Consider the following 17,817-nt stretch of genomic DNA (forward strand, 5'->3'; position numbering starts at 1 on the left):
ATAGAATGGTCAACAGGGGGAAAACTTGGAACCCTGCACATATGAGTCACTTTTACGTTTAACCAGAAATAGCCCTCCTCTTTAAGCTCCAGAGGTATGTTTTAGATTCTATGTGTAATAGAAGAGATATTAACTTCAGAAGTCTCAAGAGATTCTCCCCTCTTCAGGGTTACCAGTGACATCATCATTTATATCTATTGTGTCCACATAAGGATACTGGTCTATCTGGAAAGGAAAGCTCCTTTAGGCACTACTGTAATGCAAATAATGACGACAGACAATATGGTCACACATCCTTCCATATGGTGACCAGACAGCAAGTGTGAAAAATCGGGACAGACGGTGGGGGGTAATAGGAGCCTATATAAGAAAAAGACCCAAAAATTGGGACTGTCCCTATAAAATCAGGACATCTGGTTACCCTATCCTTCCACGAGCAGTACAACAAGCCAGTGGCGGATTAGCCAATCGGGGGGCCCTGGAAAAATGGGCACCCCCTACACCCCAACCCACTCCACCCACCCACACCTCTCCAGCCGGGGAGCGGGGTCAGGGGCTTGCCCTGTTCTGGCCAGCACTGTGGTCAGGGAGTAGGGTTGGGGCACGGGGGCTTGCCTGGGCCGGGCACAGAGGATGAGTCCCCATGCCCTGACCCATTCCCTGGCAGGAGCACTGGGGGCAGGGGGATGACTGCAGGCGCAAGGGGTAGGGAGAGGCCCCACTTGCTCTGGCCCAGGGGCCCCACAAAACCCTAATCTGCTCTTGCACCAAGCAGCTTTGGAAAAATGGCAACAATCACATCTGAAAGAGGTCCTTTCGGAAAAGCATGCCACTCCCTCCTAGAACCACTGCACCTATTACAGAGCCAACAGTGACTGCTTAGCATAAAATGTCCTTTGGCTGTTAGCCAATGGATTACTCTTCCATAAGGTACAGCAATGAACCAGGAGCCTATTTACCCCAACAGTGAGAAACCACAACCCGAAGGACCAATTTTGGTGGGGAGATTCCAGCAAACAAGATACCACTGTAGTGCTGCACGTTTTTAGAGCTCCGGGGGCAGAAGAAGAATAAAAGAAGAAACTTCACTAAGACATACATAAAACTATCTAACCTAGGAAGAAAGGAAAGGACTGAGCAGACAAGTAACCAACACAAAAAGTTAAAAAAGTTAAGTTGAGCCTACCCTCCAAAGGAAGAGGGCCTCAATCTGCTGAGAGACAAAAAACCACTGAGCAGGACATGTCAGAGAGCCCCCTTTAAAGGAAAGTGATATCATAAGAGTTTATAACTTCTTTCCTGCCTCATGCAGGAATTAATATAATGTTAATTAAGCAGAATTAATATAATGTTCTGCAATTGCTTGATAACCTTTTCTTTAATGTTTCTCTTCCCCTTTATGATAAATTGAATATTGTTCTGTAAGACTGATTGTTCTACAAAAGGTTACAATCCATTTCACAGAGTTAATTAAATAAAGTAAAATACAGGTACAAGCATTATGCCAATTGAACAGGCTGAAGCTCTTAAAAAGGGTAGGTTGGTGACTATGCCCAAACTGTGAACGACTGCCAATATTCCAAGAGATATTATGCAGGTAGTGTCTCACTTACACCAGCAATAATGTGGAATATTTGGTCAGTGCAATGATTTAGTTAAATTCCCTAACCTGCAAAATCATTTGTATTAACACTGAGCTCCAAAGACATTTGTAAAATTGCTTTATCTGAAACACAAACTGCTGCTAACACTCTGCTTGATCCTGTGGAAGTCAAAGTTGGCTACTTTTCAGAAGTAGAAGCCGTGTTAGTCTGTATTCACAAAAAGAAAAGGAGTACTTGTGGCACCTTAGAGACTAAGTTGGCTACATCAGTCTTGTTTCCATTTCACCTCTGAAGATGTCTGAAGAGTAAATTCAATAAGACCTTCAACATAAACCAGTTACCATAATATTACAATGTTATTTGCATATGTGAAACAATGACTATAAGGTAAGACACGAGCAGAAATTTTCTTCCATTCACTGTCTGCAAGTGCTGCTACAGTAAAAATGCAAGAAACAAGCAGTATCTTAATGACTTTATATTTCATTGTTCTGTTTACTTCCTTAAGAATGAGGAATGAGAATGTAAAAGGTCAGCCTGCTAAACATTAGATTTGCAGGTTATTGAAGCAGGTTCCTCCAGAATCCTTGTGTTTAATATGTCCAGGATTTGAAAGAGTAGGAAAAGTGGAGATTTCATTTGAGCCTTTTAGTTACAGTGTGTCACCTTTGGTTTACATGTACTTGCATCTCTGTTGTTCCCTTTCAATTTATGCTCGGGTCTTTCCCTGCGCAAGGTTTATGCTTGCATCCTTCTATTTAACCATCACCATTTGTTTTTAAGTATTTAAGTACACATTCACCCATTCCCAAAGCAGTTTAGAAATAGACACTTTTGGCATGAACATTAATTTTTCAACACCATTGTGTCTAAGCACTTTTCTTCCCTTTTCTAACAAAACAAACAACAAATAATTGGCTAGAAAAATGGGATCAAGATCAGTTTTACATGGTTGCTACCAATGCTGGTGTACCAGAGTTAATGGAAAATGTAAGAAGATGCCTGGAAAAAGCTACTTCCATCATGCCATACACAATTTAATCCATTATAGCTTCACATCCTTCACCTTTCCTAAAAGGTTGCCTTCTATTGCACCAACAATGCTCATTAACACAAATTAAAGCTGCAATTTTCAAATGTGTGAGACTAAAGTCAAATTCCTAATTCCAGACCCCAGGTTTGAAAATTACAACCAAAGTGTTGAAATGTACACAATATGCAGCTGTTTTTTCATTTTTGTTTCCACAATAGCACATTTCCAGGCCTCAACTGAACTCCCATAAACAAACTATTTGTGTTTCAAATTCTGAAGCTATTTTCTTTGTGCTGTTGTCAAATCTGGTCATAAATACAATGTGCAGACTCTATTAGAAGGGGGTACAGCTTCAGTTACCACAGGTAAATTAATATTTCAAAAGTTTAAAATTCAGCCAAAAAAATGGCACTCTTCGTTCCCCTGAAGAAAGCAGTAATACTATATAACATGCTAACCTAGCATTGCCACTTCTGTGGGCTACAGTGAAAAGAATATTGATAATTGTATTACTATAATAAAATCATATGTCTGAGACAAAGTTCATGTTCCCTCCTCTGTTGCCTACAGTTCATTTTCCACTGTTTTGGCCAGCCCAATTTTAAATATCACAACTGAAGAAAATTCCATCACTGCTAGAATATTTAAAAGAAAGTAAATGTATGCATTAAATTTTATACCTTGTTCAAACTAAGGCTGACAAAGCCTAAAGAGGATCAAGCTCAAACAAACTAGACAAACACCCAGGTCACAGGGCGAACTGGCTGTTTAAGGGAGTCCTGGGTTCAGCCTCACCTGTAATAAGTTTACCTCTCAGTAAAGGAGTCACGTGATACAAGCATGTGACTAGGAACCAAGCCAGTTGGAAGGTATAAAGACAACCTGGGCTCAGTCAGAGAAAAGACTTAAAGGAGCAGGAAGATTGTGTGAGTTACTCCACAGACTAACTCCTTAGAAGGCCTAGGGAGTATAAGCCTGAAGGAAACAGGAGCCAACTAAAAAGAGCTGGGTAGAAAAATGTAAGTTGTTTTGAAATCTATGTTAATAAACCAGACTCCAAAAGGGGGAGGGAGAATTAATGAGAAAACACCCATAATGTGAAGACTCCTTAATTGGGGAAAAAAGGGAGACTGAGGCAATGGAGGTACATAAAACCAGACCAGTTGAGCTCCTGCTACTACTCCCCTACTCTTCCATGCATTTATCCAAGCCTACGCCTGAAATATTTTAAGTTTTGAATCTATTAACTGTGTGTTTTGATACCCAAACCTAGTCATTTGTTAGCATTCAGGTTTCTATTCTGAACTTTTCACAATACCATACTTCACCTCCCCAAATCCCAACTGCAATTTGAACCTTCCCACAGATCAGACAACATCCCTGTGGCAAATGCAGCATTTTTTAACATGGAAAGGTAATAGGAGGTCTAAGCTTCTTTTAATGATATTTAGCAACTGAAAATTAGGAGAGCCATCACCATTGAACCAGCTAGCTCTCCACAGACCACCAGCAAATGCTATGGAAACTATTTGTGATCTCTGGATTGTAATTTGGATCACTGACATAAACCAAAAAGCTGTGTAAGACTAGGATTAAGGCACATCACTTATAAGGGTCTCTTGAAGAGATGTTAAATTTAAGAAGAATATTGCTATGCAACTTAATTTGAACAATGAAATTAGAAGTCAGTTATATTGTTCAAAGATTAGACAATTGTTTATACTGCAAAAAGAACACATACCATTTGACAGCCAAGTTTTGCACCTCACCATTCTTATCTTCCAGTAACTTCAGAATCATCTTCACTACTTTCCTTTCACTGTCATCATCCAACTTGATGGAATCCTTCTGTAGCTCAGTCATCAAGTCATTTGTAGCCATAAACCTATCCAAAAGAATATCCAAACCATTATAGCTAAACAGATATGGACTATTCACAATGTGCTACAACCCAAGCTCATCAGTTTCAGTCACGCATGATAAAATTTGTGCAATTGTCACTGTATGCATCCGATGAAGTGAGCTGTAGCTCACGAAAGCTTATGCTCAAATAAATTTGTTAGTCTCTAAGGTGCCACAAGTACTCCTTTTCTTTTTGCGAATACAGACTAACACGGCTGCTACTCTGAAAAGTGATCAAATTTAGTATTAACATTTAATGCTACCACTATTCTGGGGTAAAAAGCACCAGTTTTAACTAATTATAGTTTTAGAATATAACAAATTGATACAAGAAAAGATTCTTACAACATTTCTAACAGCAATAATCTTTCATTTATCTTGTAATTTCTCCTCAAGAACAAAAGCAATCACAAACTTAATTTACTTCTACTGTTTACACTATGTTAAAGTAAAGGTCTGAATAACTATCCAAAATGGAATTCACAGGAAGCGTGAAGACAGAAATGTATCAAAGTTTAAAACAATACTTTCATTTGCTGCAAACAGATTTTGTAAAAGCAAACTTTTATAAACATAAAACCAACAGAAGTGTAGCTACAAGTCTTTATTTTAGAAAGTATCCTTGAGTTTCTTCAAGCTGCATGTGGCAAGTTGCTGAATATGTCACTGGGATCCTGCAGAACCAGAGAAAGACCTGTTGGGAACCAACTGTAACATGAAGAAGGCCAAGGCTGGAACTTAGTGAAGGAAATGGAAAAGTAGGGACATGCTGACCAGGGGTATGTCTATGCAGTTATGGCACTGTAATACCACAGGGTAGATGCTTCCTAAATCAACAGGAGGGATTTTTCCATCCATGTAGTTAATCCAACTCTCTGAAAGACAGCAGCTAGGTCATTCTTCTGTTGACTCAGCTGCATCTCAACCGAAGGTTAGGTCAGTCTAATTGTGCCACTCCGGACACAAGATTTTTCAGAGAACTAACCTAGCTGTGTTTCAGAGTAGGAGCCATGTTGGTCTGTATTCACAAAAAGAAAAGGAGTACTTGTGGCACCTTGGAGACTAACCAATTTATCTGAGCATAAGCTTTCGTGAGCTACAGCTCACTTCATTGGATGCAGCTCACAAAAGCTTATGCTCAAATAAATTGGTTAGTCTCTAAGGTGCCACAAGTACTCCTTTTCTTTTAACCTAGCTAAATCACTCAATCTAATTTTCCAGCATAGACCAGGCTTAAGACAGTCAAGTGAACTGTACACAAGTTCTCATGCCCTTTCTACATCTTTCCCCTAAGCCCTCTTAACACCTATTTGGGTTCGCTTTTCTTATTAGCAGTTCCCATTTATTTCAGCTCCAGGTTCTATAGACTCCCTCAGCACCTGTCCCCAGCAGCTTCCCAATGCCCAACCCATCTTGCACGTCAGCAGTGCAACAGCAGCCTTGACTTCCAACTGCAAAAAAGATCACCTTCACCATAGCTATCATCCCACACTTCCTGGGGAACAGAATCTGTCTGCTACAGCATGGGCTGCATCCAGGAGCTCCAAATTCTAAAAAGAGCATTTTGAGATCAAAACATGACAAATGACAGTATCAAAAAGGAGCTGAAGAAGAGCTCTGTGTAAGCTTGAAAGTTTGTCTCTCTCACCAACAGAAAGTGGTCCAAAAAGAGATATTACCTCAACCACCTTGTCTCTCTAGTATCAAAATATGTAAAGTTTAGGACAAAATCTTGATTGGACAGTTAAAGCAAATGGCTACAAAATACTACTAATGTAACAAGTAAATCAATTTAATGTAGTTAATTCTGTCCTTCCTTGGTAATAGAAAGTGTGCATCTCCACCATCCCTCTTTAAGGTATGGTTTAAGCATTACTAAAAAAATCTACAGCACTGGGGGACTTAAAAAGCAGATTCTTAATGTACGATTCCATTCAATATGCAAATACATATTCCGAATATTTTACTGGATTCACAATACATAAAACTGAATTAAGAAAAATTGTTAGTACTTAAGTCACTTCGCAAACCTGAATTGTTAACCATATCTTTTATGGTTTGGGAATTCAAACATGCTTTAAACAGTCCAAAATTATTTTTCAATATAGACAAATGAATAAAATGTAAAAAACACTTAGAACAAATATACTTCTACTGTTTGTACTCAAACTGTCAAAGAAACTTTAAACACATTTGGCTGGAAAAATGCACTTTCTAGGCTAATACTGTATGTCAGTTTTCACACAGGCCATTTTTTTGTGAAAACTTTAAACCCATCAAAATCAGTAAGTATAGTGGTAAGCTATATCGTTAGAAGCTACCCACTCTCCTCACCAATGCAAAATATAAAACATTTAATCGCATGAAAAGAATTAATTTGGAAAAGCTCTAACTTAAACAGTTCTTAACATGAAGAAACAAGATTTAACAGAAAACATTTGAAACACCATTTTCCATGTTAGATTGTACTGTTACAATATTAGTCTTCTAAATCATTTAGAAAGGAAAAAATATTAAACATAGCATCACTCCTTTGATTTGTAGAGCTATAGCTTTATTTTTAAAATAACATTCTAGGCCAGTTATCTAATCAGGCAAAAGACTCACCTGAAGAATCTGACCACTAAGTATCAATAGTTAAATCTAATAAAGCTTGTCTCTAAATGCTATGACTGCTTTATCGAGTGCACAAAGTTTTCTATATACTGTAAATTGAAAACCAGAGCTCACCTACCATCTTTATTATACAAAGATCTTTGAAATAATTTAATTAAATGATCTTTGAAATAGTTTTATTTGGATGTATGTATTCTCTCTCAGTGATTGCAAGCTAAACAATGTAGCACTGTGGTAATCCATGAGAACCAGGAATCAGATTTACCAGAAAATTCCTGTTAACAAAAGTAAGTGATTAATCTCTTGTCCATGTTGAGTTAAATGCAAATGTACCATATACACAAGATGTAAATTAGATTTAACTTTGATTTTCTAAACTATTTAATACAAGCAAAGGAATAATTTTTTTAATTATCAGGAGGTAGCACCTTAAAGACTAACAGATTTATTTGGGCAAAAGCTTTCATGGGTAAAAAGCCGACTTCTTCAGATGTCTGAAGTGGGTTTTTTACCCATGAAAGCTTATGCCCAAATTTTTTTAATGATTTTTAACCTGATGTATTCAGTAGTTGACACATTTAGTCTTCCACTGCTGGTTAAAGAAATGTTTATTTTAAAAAAATTAATGCATGGAGACAAAACCTCAACTTTGTTTTCTACAATATATTTATAATGAAACAAATCAAATATTTTATGTCTTTATGTCGTACTGAAAATTGTAATTTCACTATCAAATATTCAAAGTTTATATGCACAACTTCTTTAATCTATAGTGATGTACAATTATGATTACTAGCAAACAGCTACTATTTGAGTGCACCTGCACAATTCTAGTTCTGTTGTGACAAATCCTAAACTGTAAGTCACTTTCTCCTCCATCAGCTATAATCTTCAATTAGGCTTCCTTTACAAAAACTTTAAGCATGGACTTTCGTGGTCGGCCTTGGAGCAAGGAACCCTCTGCCCACCGAACAGGTGCAACAAGGCTAGTAGGCACCAACGCTTTTCTATCCACTTCAACCCTACCCTCGTGGGACAGCCTCCCGATGGACCTAATGGACTGAAATCACAGGCAGGTCACCAACTACTGAGGTCAGCCCTTTGTGGCTCCCCACGTCCCAACCCCAGCAGGACTTCTGAGCGCGGCGCACTCAGCTCTGTCTCCCCACTTCACAGACACCGAGAAGAAGCCAAGCAACTGAGACTAAACTTTCATTGGACGCCAGAAAACTCGGGGCAATCCTGGGGGGCGGGGAGGCTGGGATTTCTCCCTGAGCCCAGACCCCGGCTCACCGCCCCCTGCAATGCTTCCAGACAGGGGAGCAGGGGAATGGCGCACTCCTTCCGCACATCCCTCCTGGCCAGCCCCCGCCGCGGCCCTGACAGCCGGGCCTCTGCCCACGAGCCACAGGCCCCGGAGTCATCGGCCTCCTGCCGCGGGGGCACAACAGCCAGGCCCGGGCTGAGACACGAGGAGGGGCAACAACAGCAGCAGCAGCCTCGCGGGTCGCGGGCGGAGAGCGGGCTCGGCAGACAGGGGCGAGAGAAGGGGCCTGCGCGGGGAGCTCCGGGCGGGCGGGGAGCAAGGAGGGGACGGGCCCGGCGCTCACCTGAAGTCTTTGTCGCTGGATGTCATTTTCTCCAGCAGGTTGGAGATGTGGTAAGAGGCGCTCGCCATGTTGATGGTCCCGGTGGGGGGCGTCTTCTGGGCCTCGCCGGCTCCACCTCGCCCGCTGCGGGGGACGGCGCTGGCTGGGTGCGGCGGCTGTGTCCCCGGGGGCGGCGCGGAGCGAGAAGGGAGGGGGATCAGTGAGGCCGCCGCCGGGGGGGCAGGCTCATCGCCACTTGGTGACACGGGTGGGGGGAAGGGAGCGGCCTCGCTCAGGCGGGAGGAGGGGAAAGGAACAGAACCCGAGACGGCCACAGCTCGCGCTTGGGGCGAGGTCAAAGTTCAAGTAGGCTCTCGCGAGCCGCCCGAGCGACGCGATTTTGTAGCCGCTGATTGGCTCCGGCAGGCTCGCGCTGTTGTTCGGGCGATGTCACAGCGTACGTGGCGCAGAGCGTGCGCGGGACGTTGAGGCAGCGGTTACAGAGGGGAAGAGGCGGAGGGAAGAAGCGTAAGCTTGGAAGACTACGAATCCCTGCATGCAATGCGCCGAAGCGCGCGAAGTGATCTATAACAAAGCACGCTGGGGCGTGTAGTTTTTCTAGAACATGCGGCGCATTGCATGCTGCGGTATAGAAGTTGCATTGTGAGACGCTGGCGGAGCATTGCATGCTGGGACTTGTAGTCTCCCACTGGTGTGGGGGCGGGGCGATCATTTTTCTGGTTTAGAACATGGCTTTGTATTGGGTGTCCATTTATTGTGATGGCAAAAAGGAAATGAGGGAGCTGGGAGAGGAGGTGTTAACCAACCTGACCTTTTTGCCCGTGTTCGAAGGCTGTGAATCCAAAAAAACATTTTCCAACAGTCTGAATAAAACCAATTCCCTTCTGTTCCTGACAGTTGTTTTTGTCTTTAAAACCCCAGCTCTAGCATAAACGTGCTAACCTGAGCACCTCAACTTTTATTTAAAAACAAACATAACTTTCTAGACCTTCTGGTTGGCAAGACTGGAGCTCGAAAATCTGACCCAAGTGCAGTTTAAGGGGTCAGAAACCAGAAGGCAAATCAAAAGAAACCCAATGTATTTATTTTATCTTATTATTTTGTTAAGAGCTGACTCATGATTTTTGACTATCTGGATCATAATACTGGTGTCTACACTGGGTTTTCATTGCTAAAATTCTCTCACCACTACTATCCCTGATTTAGCTTCATTGGTGGCAATAATGGTGGTACTCTAGTGTAGACAGAACTCCTGGAGGTGGGTGGCGTTTCAAGCACTCTAATGTTCAGACATTGTCTACAGCCTGGTAGCAGCTGAACACCTCTATCGCAGCACTACTGTCTCACGGCATCCCTAATCCTCATGATTTTATTGTGAGGCTTCTAAAATGTTTCTAACCCTCATGGTTGAGGAGAAAAGCTTGAAAATGTAAACCCTAAAGGTTCCAAGACCAGTCAACTGAAAGGAACACAACATTTATTATTTTTTTAAATCTCATAATTATATAAGTGACTCTTGTAAATTGTATGAGCCTGATCCATTATTTTTGAATATTTGGTGGTGTTAATACTGCTGTTAGTCTAAACTGATGGGAAATATTGTGAAGACTTCCTAATTTAATGTAGATCAAGCTAGTCTCCTCATGTTTTTACATTGGAAGTGCAGGTATTGTACACCTTAGAACACCCGTCTTCACCTTTTCCAACCATTTATAAAAGAAAAAAAAAACAGAAATACCTTTCAGGCTTTATTGATACAAGAAAAAGAAACAAAAAAGGATTCAATCCCAAATATTTTTCCTTTTCAGATTATGTTACATGCTCTCCGACCATGTTGCCAGGATGGACAAAAACAACCCAGCATGCCAGGGGAAAGGAGCAGCAGGACACCTGGCAAGGGTGTCTTTGCTGGAGCAAAGGGAGTCTTTGCTGGAGCAGCATGTAGCTGCCTCTCAGAGGTCAGCAGAAGAGGGGAAACATGTTTTTTCCCTGCACCAGATGTAGATATGGCCTGTGCCCTTAGCACACTAGTCTTGAACACTTTGTAAAACTGGTTTTAACATCATTTAACATCTCCGTATGTTGGCCTCAGTAACTCATTAGTTTTAAAGTCAGGGCACTGCTTAAAATATTGTTTAATACTGCTCCAGGAAACATAAGCCATGGTGGAGAGACAGTGCTTCCTGTTCAAGACCACTTATTACAACTGGAGATCAGCTACAGTAGATGCAACTATTCTAGGGAAATTTAGAAATGGATAAGGCTAATGTGGAAGAGATTATTTTCCAAATGATCACAAACAACTTAACAGATGGAGTGGGACCCTAATCTGCTCCTGATGGACACAAGTGTTGGATCTTGTCCATTTAGTCTCAGAGATACTTCAAATCTTAATTATATATATGCTGGACGCTGAAAGGATTTATGTTGTCTTAAATTTTGAAATATATTTACAAAGTGTTGAAGGTGAGTGAAAAGTAAGGTTGGTTTACAGATACATTCACGGAGTTCACATTTGAACACCCAGGCGCTTGCACTTTCACTTGTTACAAGAACTCTGAATCCACCAATCAGGAAAGAAAAAGATGCACTGCATCTCTATATATCTGTGTAAAGAATTATTCTATAGTTCTGTATAAGGCTTTAAAGCTAATCCTTTAGGATGACAAATTTAAACCTGGTTATCAGTTTTTACAACTGGTTGTGCAGGAATAAAAGGAAATTATTGCTGTAATTCAAATGCACCTAGCTGCTACAATTTTGATCCAGAGAAAATGTTACCCTAACTTGTTTTGTCATTTATAAAGGGTGTTTTGCTTTGTAAGTGTGAATTTTGAATCTTGATAAGACACCTAGGAAACTCTAGCTTATTACAATAATGTTTCTCTGTTGATGACACTAAGGAATTATCTAGGTTTAAATCTGAAAAAAAAATAGTTTGGAAAAATAGAATAGAGAGAAATTCTAAGCTAAAACAAAAAATCACCAGTAATAGAACGCTATATTGGGTAGGGTACATGTGTGTTGTTGTAGGTGTCTGAATAAATAGGCATTATGGTTAACATACTATATAGAATACTATGTGCCAGTAAACAGAGTTAGAGTAGGTATAGCAACAGTAACTGAGTTTCCTGACTTTAGCATCTCAGCTAGAACATCACATTGTAGAGGGTTCATTTGGTTTGGTTTAGGGGGTTTTTTTGTTTAAATTTTCCTTATTTTTGAACTCAGGCTACATACCATGGCGAATCACAACAATTCAAAGTAGGCCATATTATAGGACTAAACAACCTGACAACTTCCTTTGACCTGTTAAAGAAAAGTCATTTTAAGTTTTCCTTTCTCCTGCACAGCCTCTACCTTAAGCTAATGAATTATTCATCTGAAAGCTAGGATGATATACTTTGGGATTCTATCTCCAGAAGTGCTTTTAAAATGTTGTGATAGTAAGAGATTTCTAGAAATTTACAGAGGAAAAGAAGCAACTCACACAACTTTAAACAAAAATGTCATATTCAGATAGTCCAGATACGCCCCTCTCAAAAGCAAAGGAAACTGTTTGAGGGGCCTGGTGATTCCATTGACTTCAAAAGAAGCAAGATCAGGACCAAAGTGCTGTAAATAGTAAATGCATGTGATTAAGTAATTGACTGAAAGGAACTGTCAAAATGTCTGAAATTGCTTTGCAAAAGTATCCAGCTACAATAAACTTTTCATCATCAAATTAAGTTTCAGCAAACAAAATACCATAAAGAGAGAAGTTAGAAGACTCTAGACAAGTGGTCTGGAAGTGGTTCCACCCTCTGGTTATTTTAAAAAAAAAAAGTAAGTATATTCTCAGGGTATGTCTACACTACGGAATAAGGTCGAATTTTTAGAAGTCGGTTTTTTAGAAATCGGTTTTATATATTCGAGTGTGTGTGTCCCCACAGAAAATGCTCTAAGTGCATTAACTCGGCGGAGCGCTTCCACAGTACCGAGGCTAGAGTCGACTTCCGGAGCGTTGCACTGTGGGTAGCTATCCCACAGTTCCCGCAGTCTCCGCTGCCCATTGGAATTCTGGGTTGAGATCCCAATGCCTGATGGGGCTAAAACATTGTCGTGGGTGGTTCTGGGTACATATCTTCAGGCCCCCGTTCCCTCCCTCCCTCCGTGAAAGCAAGGGCAGACAATCATTTCGCGCTTTTTTTCCTGAGTTACCTGTGCAGACGCCATACCACTGCAAGCATGGAGCCCGCTCAGGTAACCGGCACCCTATGTCTCCTGGGTGCTGGCAGACGCGGTACGGCATTGCTACACAGTAGCAGCAACCCCTTGCCTTGTGGTAGCAGACGGTACAGTACGACTGGTAGCCGTCATCGTCATGTCCGAGGTGCTCCTGGTGGCCTCTGTGAGGTCGATCAGGAGCGCCTGGACAGACATGGGCGCAGGGACTAAATTTGGAGTGACTTGACCAGGTCATTCTCTTTAGTCCTGCAGTCAGTCCTATTGAACCGTCTTATGGTGAGCGGGCAGGCAATACGGACTGCTAGCAGTCGTACTGTACCATCTTCTGCCAGGCAGGCAAGAGATGAGGATGGCTAGCAGTCGTACTGCACCATCTTCTGCCGAGCAGCCATGAGATATGGATGGCATGCAGTCCTTCTGCACCGTCTGCTGCCAGCCAAAGATGTAAAAGATAGATGGAGTGGGTCAAAACAAGAAATAGACCAGATTTGTTTTGTACTCATTTGCCTCCTCCCCTGTCTAGGGGACTCATTCCTCTAGGTCACACTGCAGTCACTCACAGAGAAGGTGCAGCGAGGTAAATCTAGCCATGTATCAATCAGAGGCCAGGCTAACCTCCTTGTTCCAATAAGAACAATAACTTAGGTGCACCATTTCTTATTGGACCCCTCTGTGAAGTCCTGCCTGAAATACTCCTGGATGTAAAGCCACCCCCTTTGTTGATTTTAGCTCCCTGAAGCCAACCCTGTAAGCCGTGTCGTCAGTCGCCCCTCTCTCCATCAGAGCAACGGCAGACAATCGTTCCGCGCCTTTTTTCTGTGCGGACGCCATACCAAGGCAAGCATGGAGGCCGCTCAGCTCACTTGGGCAATTAGGAGGACATTAAACACCACACGCATTATCCAGCAGTATATGCAGCACCAGAACCTGGCAAAGCGATACCGGGCGAGGAGGCGACGTCAGCGCAGTCACATGAGTGATCAGGACATGGACACAGATTTCTCTGAAAGCATGGGCCCTGCCAATGCATGCATCATGGTGCTAATGGGGCAGGTTCATGCTGTGGAACGCCGATTCTGGGCTCGGGAAACAAGCACAGACTGGTGGGACCGCATAGTGTTGCAGGTCTGGGACGATTCCCAGTGGCTGCGAAACTTTCGCATGCGTAAGGGCACTTTCATGGAACTTTGTGACTTGCTTTCCCCTGCCCTGAGGCGCATGAATACCAAGATGAGAGCAGCCCTCACAGTTGAGAAGCGAGTGGCGATAGCCCTGTGGAAGCTTGCAACGCCAGACAGCTACCGGTCAGTTGGGAATCAATTTGGAGTGGGCAAATCTACTGTGGGGGCTGCTGGGATGCAAGTAGCCCATGCAATCAAAGATCTGCTGATATCAAGGGTAGTGACCCTGGGAAATGTGTAGATCATAGTGGATGGCTTTGCTGCAATGGGATTCCCTAACTGTGGTGGGGCTATAGACGGAACCCATATCCCTATCTTGGCACCGGAGCACCAAGCCGCTGAGTACATAAACCGCAAGGGGTACTTTTCAATAGTGCTGCAAGCTCTGGTGGATCACAAGGGACGTTTCACCAACATCAACGTGGGATGGCCGGGAAAGGTGCATGATGCTCGCATCTTCAGGAACTCTGGTCTGTTTCAAAAGCTGCAGGAAGGGACTTTATTCCCAGACCAGAAAATAACTGTTGGGGATGTTGAAATGCCTATATGTATCCTTGGGGACCCAGCCTACCCCTTAATGCCATGGCTCATGAAGCCATACACAGGCAGCCTGGACAGTAGTCAGGAACTGTTCAACTACAGGCTGAGCAAGTGCAGAATGGTGGTAGAATGTGCATTTGGACGTTTAAAGGCGCGCTGGCGCAGTTTACTGACTCGCTTAGACCTCAGTGAAACCAATATTCCCACTGTTATTACTGCTTGCTGTGTGCTCCACAATATCTGTGAGAGTAAGGGGGAGACGTTTATGGCGGGGTGGGAGGTTGAGGCAAATCGCCTGGCTGCTGGTTACGCGCAGCCAGACACCAGGGCGGTTAGAAGAGCACAGGAGGGCGCGGTACGCATCAGAGAAGCTTTGAAAACCAGTTTCATGACTGGCCAGGCTACGGTGTGAAAGTTCTGTTTGTTTCTCCTTGATGAAGCCCCCCGCCCCTTGGTTCACTCTACTTCCCTGTAAGCTAACCACCCGCCCCTCCTCCCTTCAATCACCGCTTGCAGAGGCAATAAAGTCATTGTTGCTTCACATTCATGCATTCTTTATTCATTCATCACACAAATAGGGGGATGACTACCAAGGTAGCCCAGGAGGGGTGGTGGAGGAGGGAAGGAAAATGCCACACAGCACTTTAAGCACAGCACTTTAAAAGTTTACAACTTTAAAATTTATTGAATGACAGCCTTCTTTTTTTTGGGCAATCCTCTGTGGTGGAGTGGCTGGTTGGCCGGAGGCCCCCCCACCGTGTTCTTGGGCGTCTGGGTGTGGAGGCTATGGAACTTGGGGAGGAGGGCGGTTGGTTACAGAGGGGCTGCAGAAGCAGTCTGTGCTCCAGCTGCCTTTGCTGCAGCTCAACCATACACTGGAGCATACTGGTTTGGTCCTGCAGCAGCCTCAGCATTGAATCCTGCCTCCTCTCATCACGCTGCCGCCACATTTGAGCTTCAGCCCTGTCTTCAGCCCGCCACTTACTCTTTTCAGCCCGCCACCTCTCCTCCCGGTCATTTTGTGCTTTCCTGCACTCTGACATTATTTGCCTCCACGCATTCGTCTGTGCTCTGTCAGTGTGGGAGGACAGCATGAGCTCGGAGAACATTTCATCGTGAGTGCGGTTTTTTTTCTTTCTAAGCTTCACTAGCCTCTGGGAAGGAGAAGATCCTGTGATCATTGAAACACATGCAGCTGGTGGAGAAAAAAAAAGGGACAGCGGTATTTAAAAAGACACATTTTATAAAACAGTGGCTACACTCTTTCAGGGTAAACCTTGCTGTTAACATTACATACATAGCACATGTGCTTTCGTTACAAGGTCGCATTTTGCCTCCTCCCACCGTGTGACTACCCCCTCAACCTTCCCCCCTCCCTGTGGCTAACAGTGGGGAACATTTCTGTTTAGCCACAGGCAAACAGCCCAGCAGGAATGGGCTCCTCTGAGTGTCCCCTGAAGAAAAGCACTCTATTTCAACCAGGTGACCATGAATTATATCTCACTCTCCTGAGGATAACACAGAGAGATAAAGAACGGATGTTGTTTGAATGTCAGCAAACATACACTGCAATGCTTTGTTCTACAATGATTCCTGAGTACGTGTTACTGGCCTGGAGTGGTGAAGTGTCCTACCATGAAGGACGCAATAAGGCTGCCCTCCCCAGAAACCTTTTGCAAAGGCTTTAGGACTACATCTAGGAGAACCGCAAATGCCAGGGCAAAGTAATCCTTTCACATGCTTGCTTTTAAACCATGTATAGTATTTTAAAAGGTACACTCACCAGAGGTCCCTTCTCCGCCTGCTGGGTCCAGGAGGCAGCCTTGGGTGGGTTCGGGGGGTACTGGCTCCAGGTCTAGGGTGAGAAACAGTTCCTGGCTGTCGGGAAAACCGGTTTCTCCGCTTGCTTGCTGTGAGCTATCTACAACCTCCTCAACATCATCATCTTCTTCGTCCCCAAAACCTGCTTCCGTATTGCCTCCATCTCCATTGAAGGAGTCAAACAACACGGCTGGGGTAGTGGTGGCTGAACCCCCTAAAATGGCATGCAGCTCATCATAGAAGCGGCATGTTTGGGGCTCTGACCGAGAGCGGCTGTTCGCCTCTCTGGTTTTCTGGTAGGCTTGCCTCAGCTCCTTCAGTTTCACGCGGCACTGCTTCGGGTCCCTGTTATGGCCTCTGTCCTTCATGCCCTGGGAGATTTTCACAAAGGTTTTGGCATTTCGAAAACTGGAACGGAGTTCTGATAGCACGGATTCCTCTCCCCAAACAGCGATCATATCCCGTACCTCCCGTTCGGTCCATGCTGGAGCTCTTTTGCGATTCTGGGACTCCATCATGGTCACCTGTGCTGATGAGCTCTTCATGGTCATCTGCAGCTTGCCACGCTGGCTAAACAGGAAATCAGATTCAAAAGTTCGCGGTTCTTTTCCTGTCTACCTGGCCAGTGCATCTGAGTTCAGAGTGCTGTCCAGAGCGGTCATAATGGAGCACTCTGGGATAGCTCCCGGAGGCCAATACCATTGAATTGTGTCCACAGTACCCCAAATTCGAGCCGGCAACGTCGATTTAAGCGCTAATCCACTTGTCAGGGGTGGAGTAAGGAAATCGATTTTAAGAGCCCTTTAAGTCGAAATAAAGGGCTTCATTGTGTGGACGGGTGCAGGTTTACATCGATTTAACGCTGCTAAATTCGACCTAAAGTCCTAGTTTAGACCAGGGCTCAGTGTTCACCATCCAAAACTTTTCAAATATACATCATCCAGAATAAAATTTGAAACCTTTCAAATAAAATTTTACTCTAAAATTGGAGTCGGGAATACAGTATATAGTTCTATTGTTTCAGAGTAGCAGCTGTGTTAGTCTGTATGCGCAAAAAGAAAAGGAGTACTAGTGGCACCTTAGAGACTAACCAATTTATTTGAGCATAAGCTTTCATGAGCTACAGCATCCGATGAAGTGAGCTGTAGCTCACGAAAGCTTATGTTCAAATAAATTTGTTGGGGTACTTGTGGCACCTTAGAGACTAACAAATTTATTTGAACATAAGCTTTCGTGAGCTACAGCTCACTTCATCGGATGCTCAAATAAATTGGTTAGTCTCT

At 43.3% G+C, this 17,817-nt stretch overlaps 1 protein-coding gene and 1 long non-coding RNA gene across 2 annotated transcripts in view; one reads left to right on the plus strand and one right to left on the minus strand.

Annotated features, from left to right (window-relative positions):
- Positions 1 to 9,117, minus strand: part of CAND1 (cullin associated and neddylation dissociated 1) — a 52,363-nt gene extending 43,246 nt beyond the window's left edge. Inside the window, exons 1-2 of the mRNA XM_073327847.2 lie at positions 8,766 to 9,117; positions 4,379 to 4,522 (exon numbers count right to left, since the gene is read on the minus strand). Of these exons, the coding sequence (XP_073183948.1) occupies positions 4,379 to 4,522; positions 8,766 to 8,833 (212 nt within the window). The 5' untranslated portion in view covers positions 8,834 to 9,117. The remainder of the gene's footprint in view (positions 1 to 4,378; positions 4,523 to 8,765) is intronic.
- Positions 8,227 to 15,364, plus strand: LOC140905140 (uncharacterized). The gene is made up of 3 exons (XR_012156766.2): positions 8,227 to 8,815; positions 10,574 to 12,590; positions 13,722 to 15,364. It is a non-coding gene; the product is annotated as an uncharacterized LOC140905140 (long non-coding RNA).
- The last annotated feature ends 2,453 nt before the right edge of the window (positions 15,365 to 17,817 follow it).

This window comes from Lepidochelys kempii, chromosome 1, assembly GCF_965140285.1.
Source record: "Lepidochelys kempii isolate rLepKem1 chromosome 1, rLepKem1.hap1, whole genome shotgun sequence".
In the NCBI taxonomy this organism is placed as follows: Eukaryota; Metazoa; Chordata; order Testudines; family Cheloniidae; genus Lepidochelys; species Lepidochelys kempii.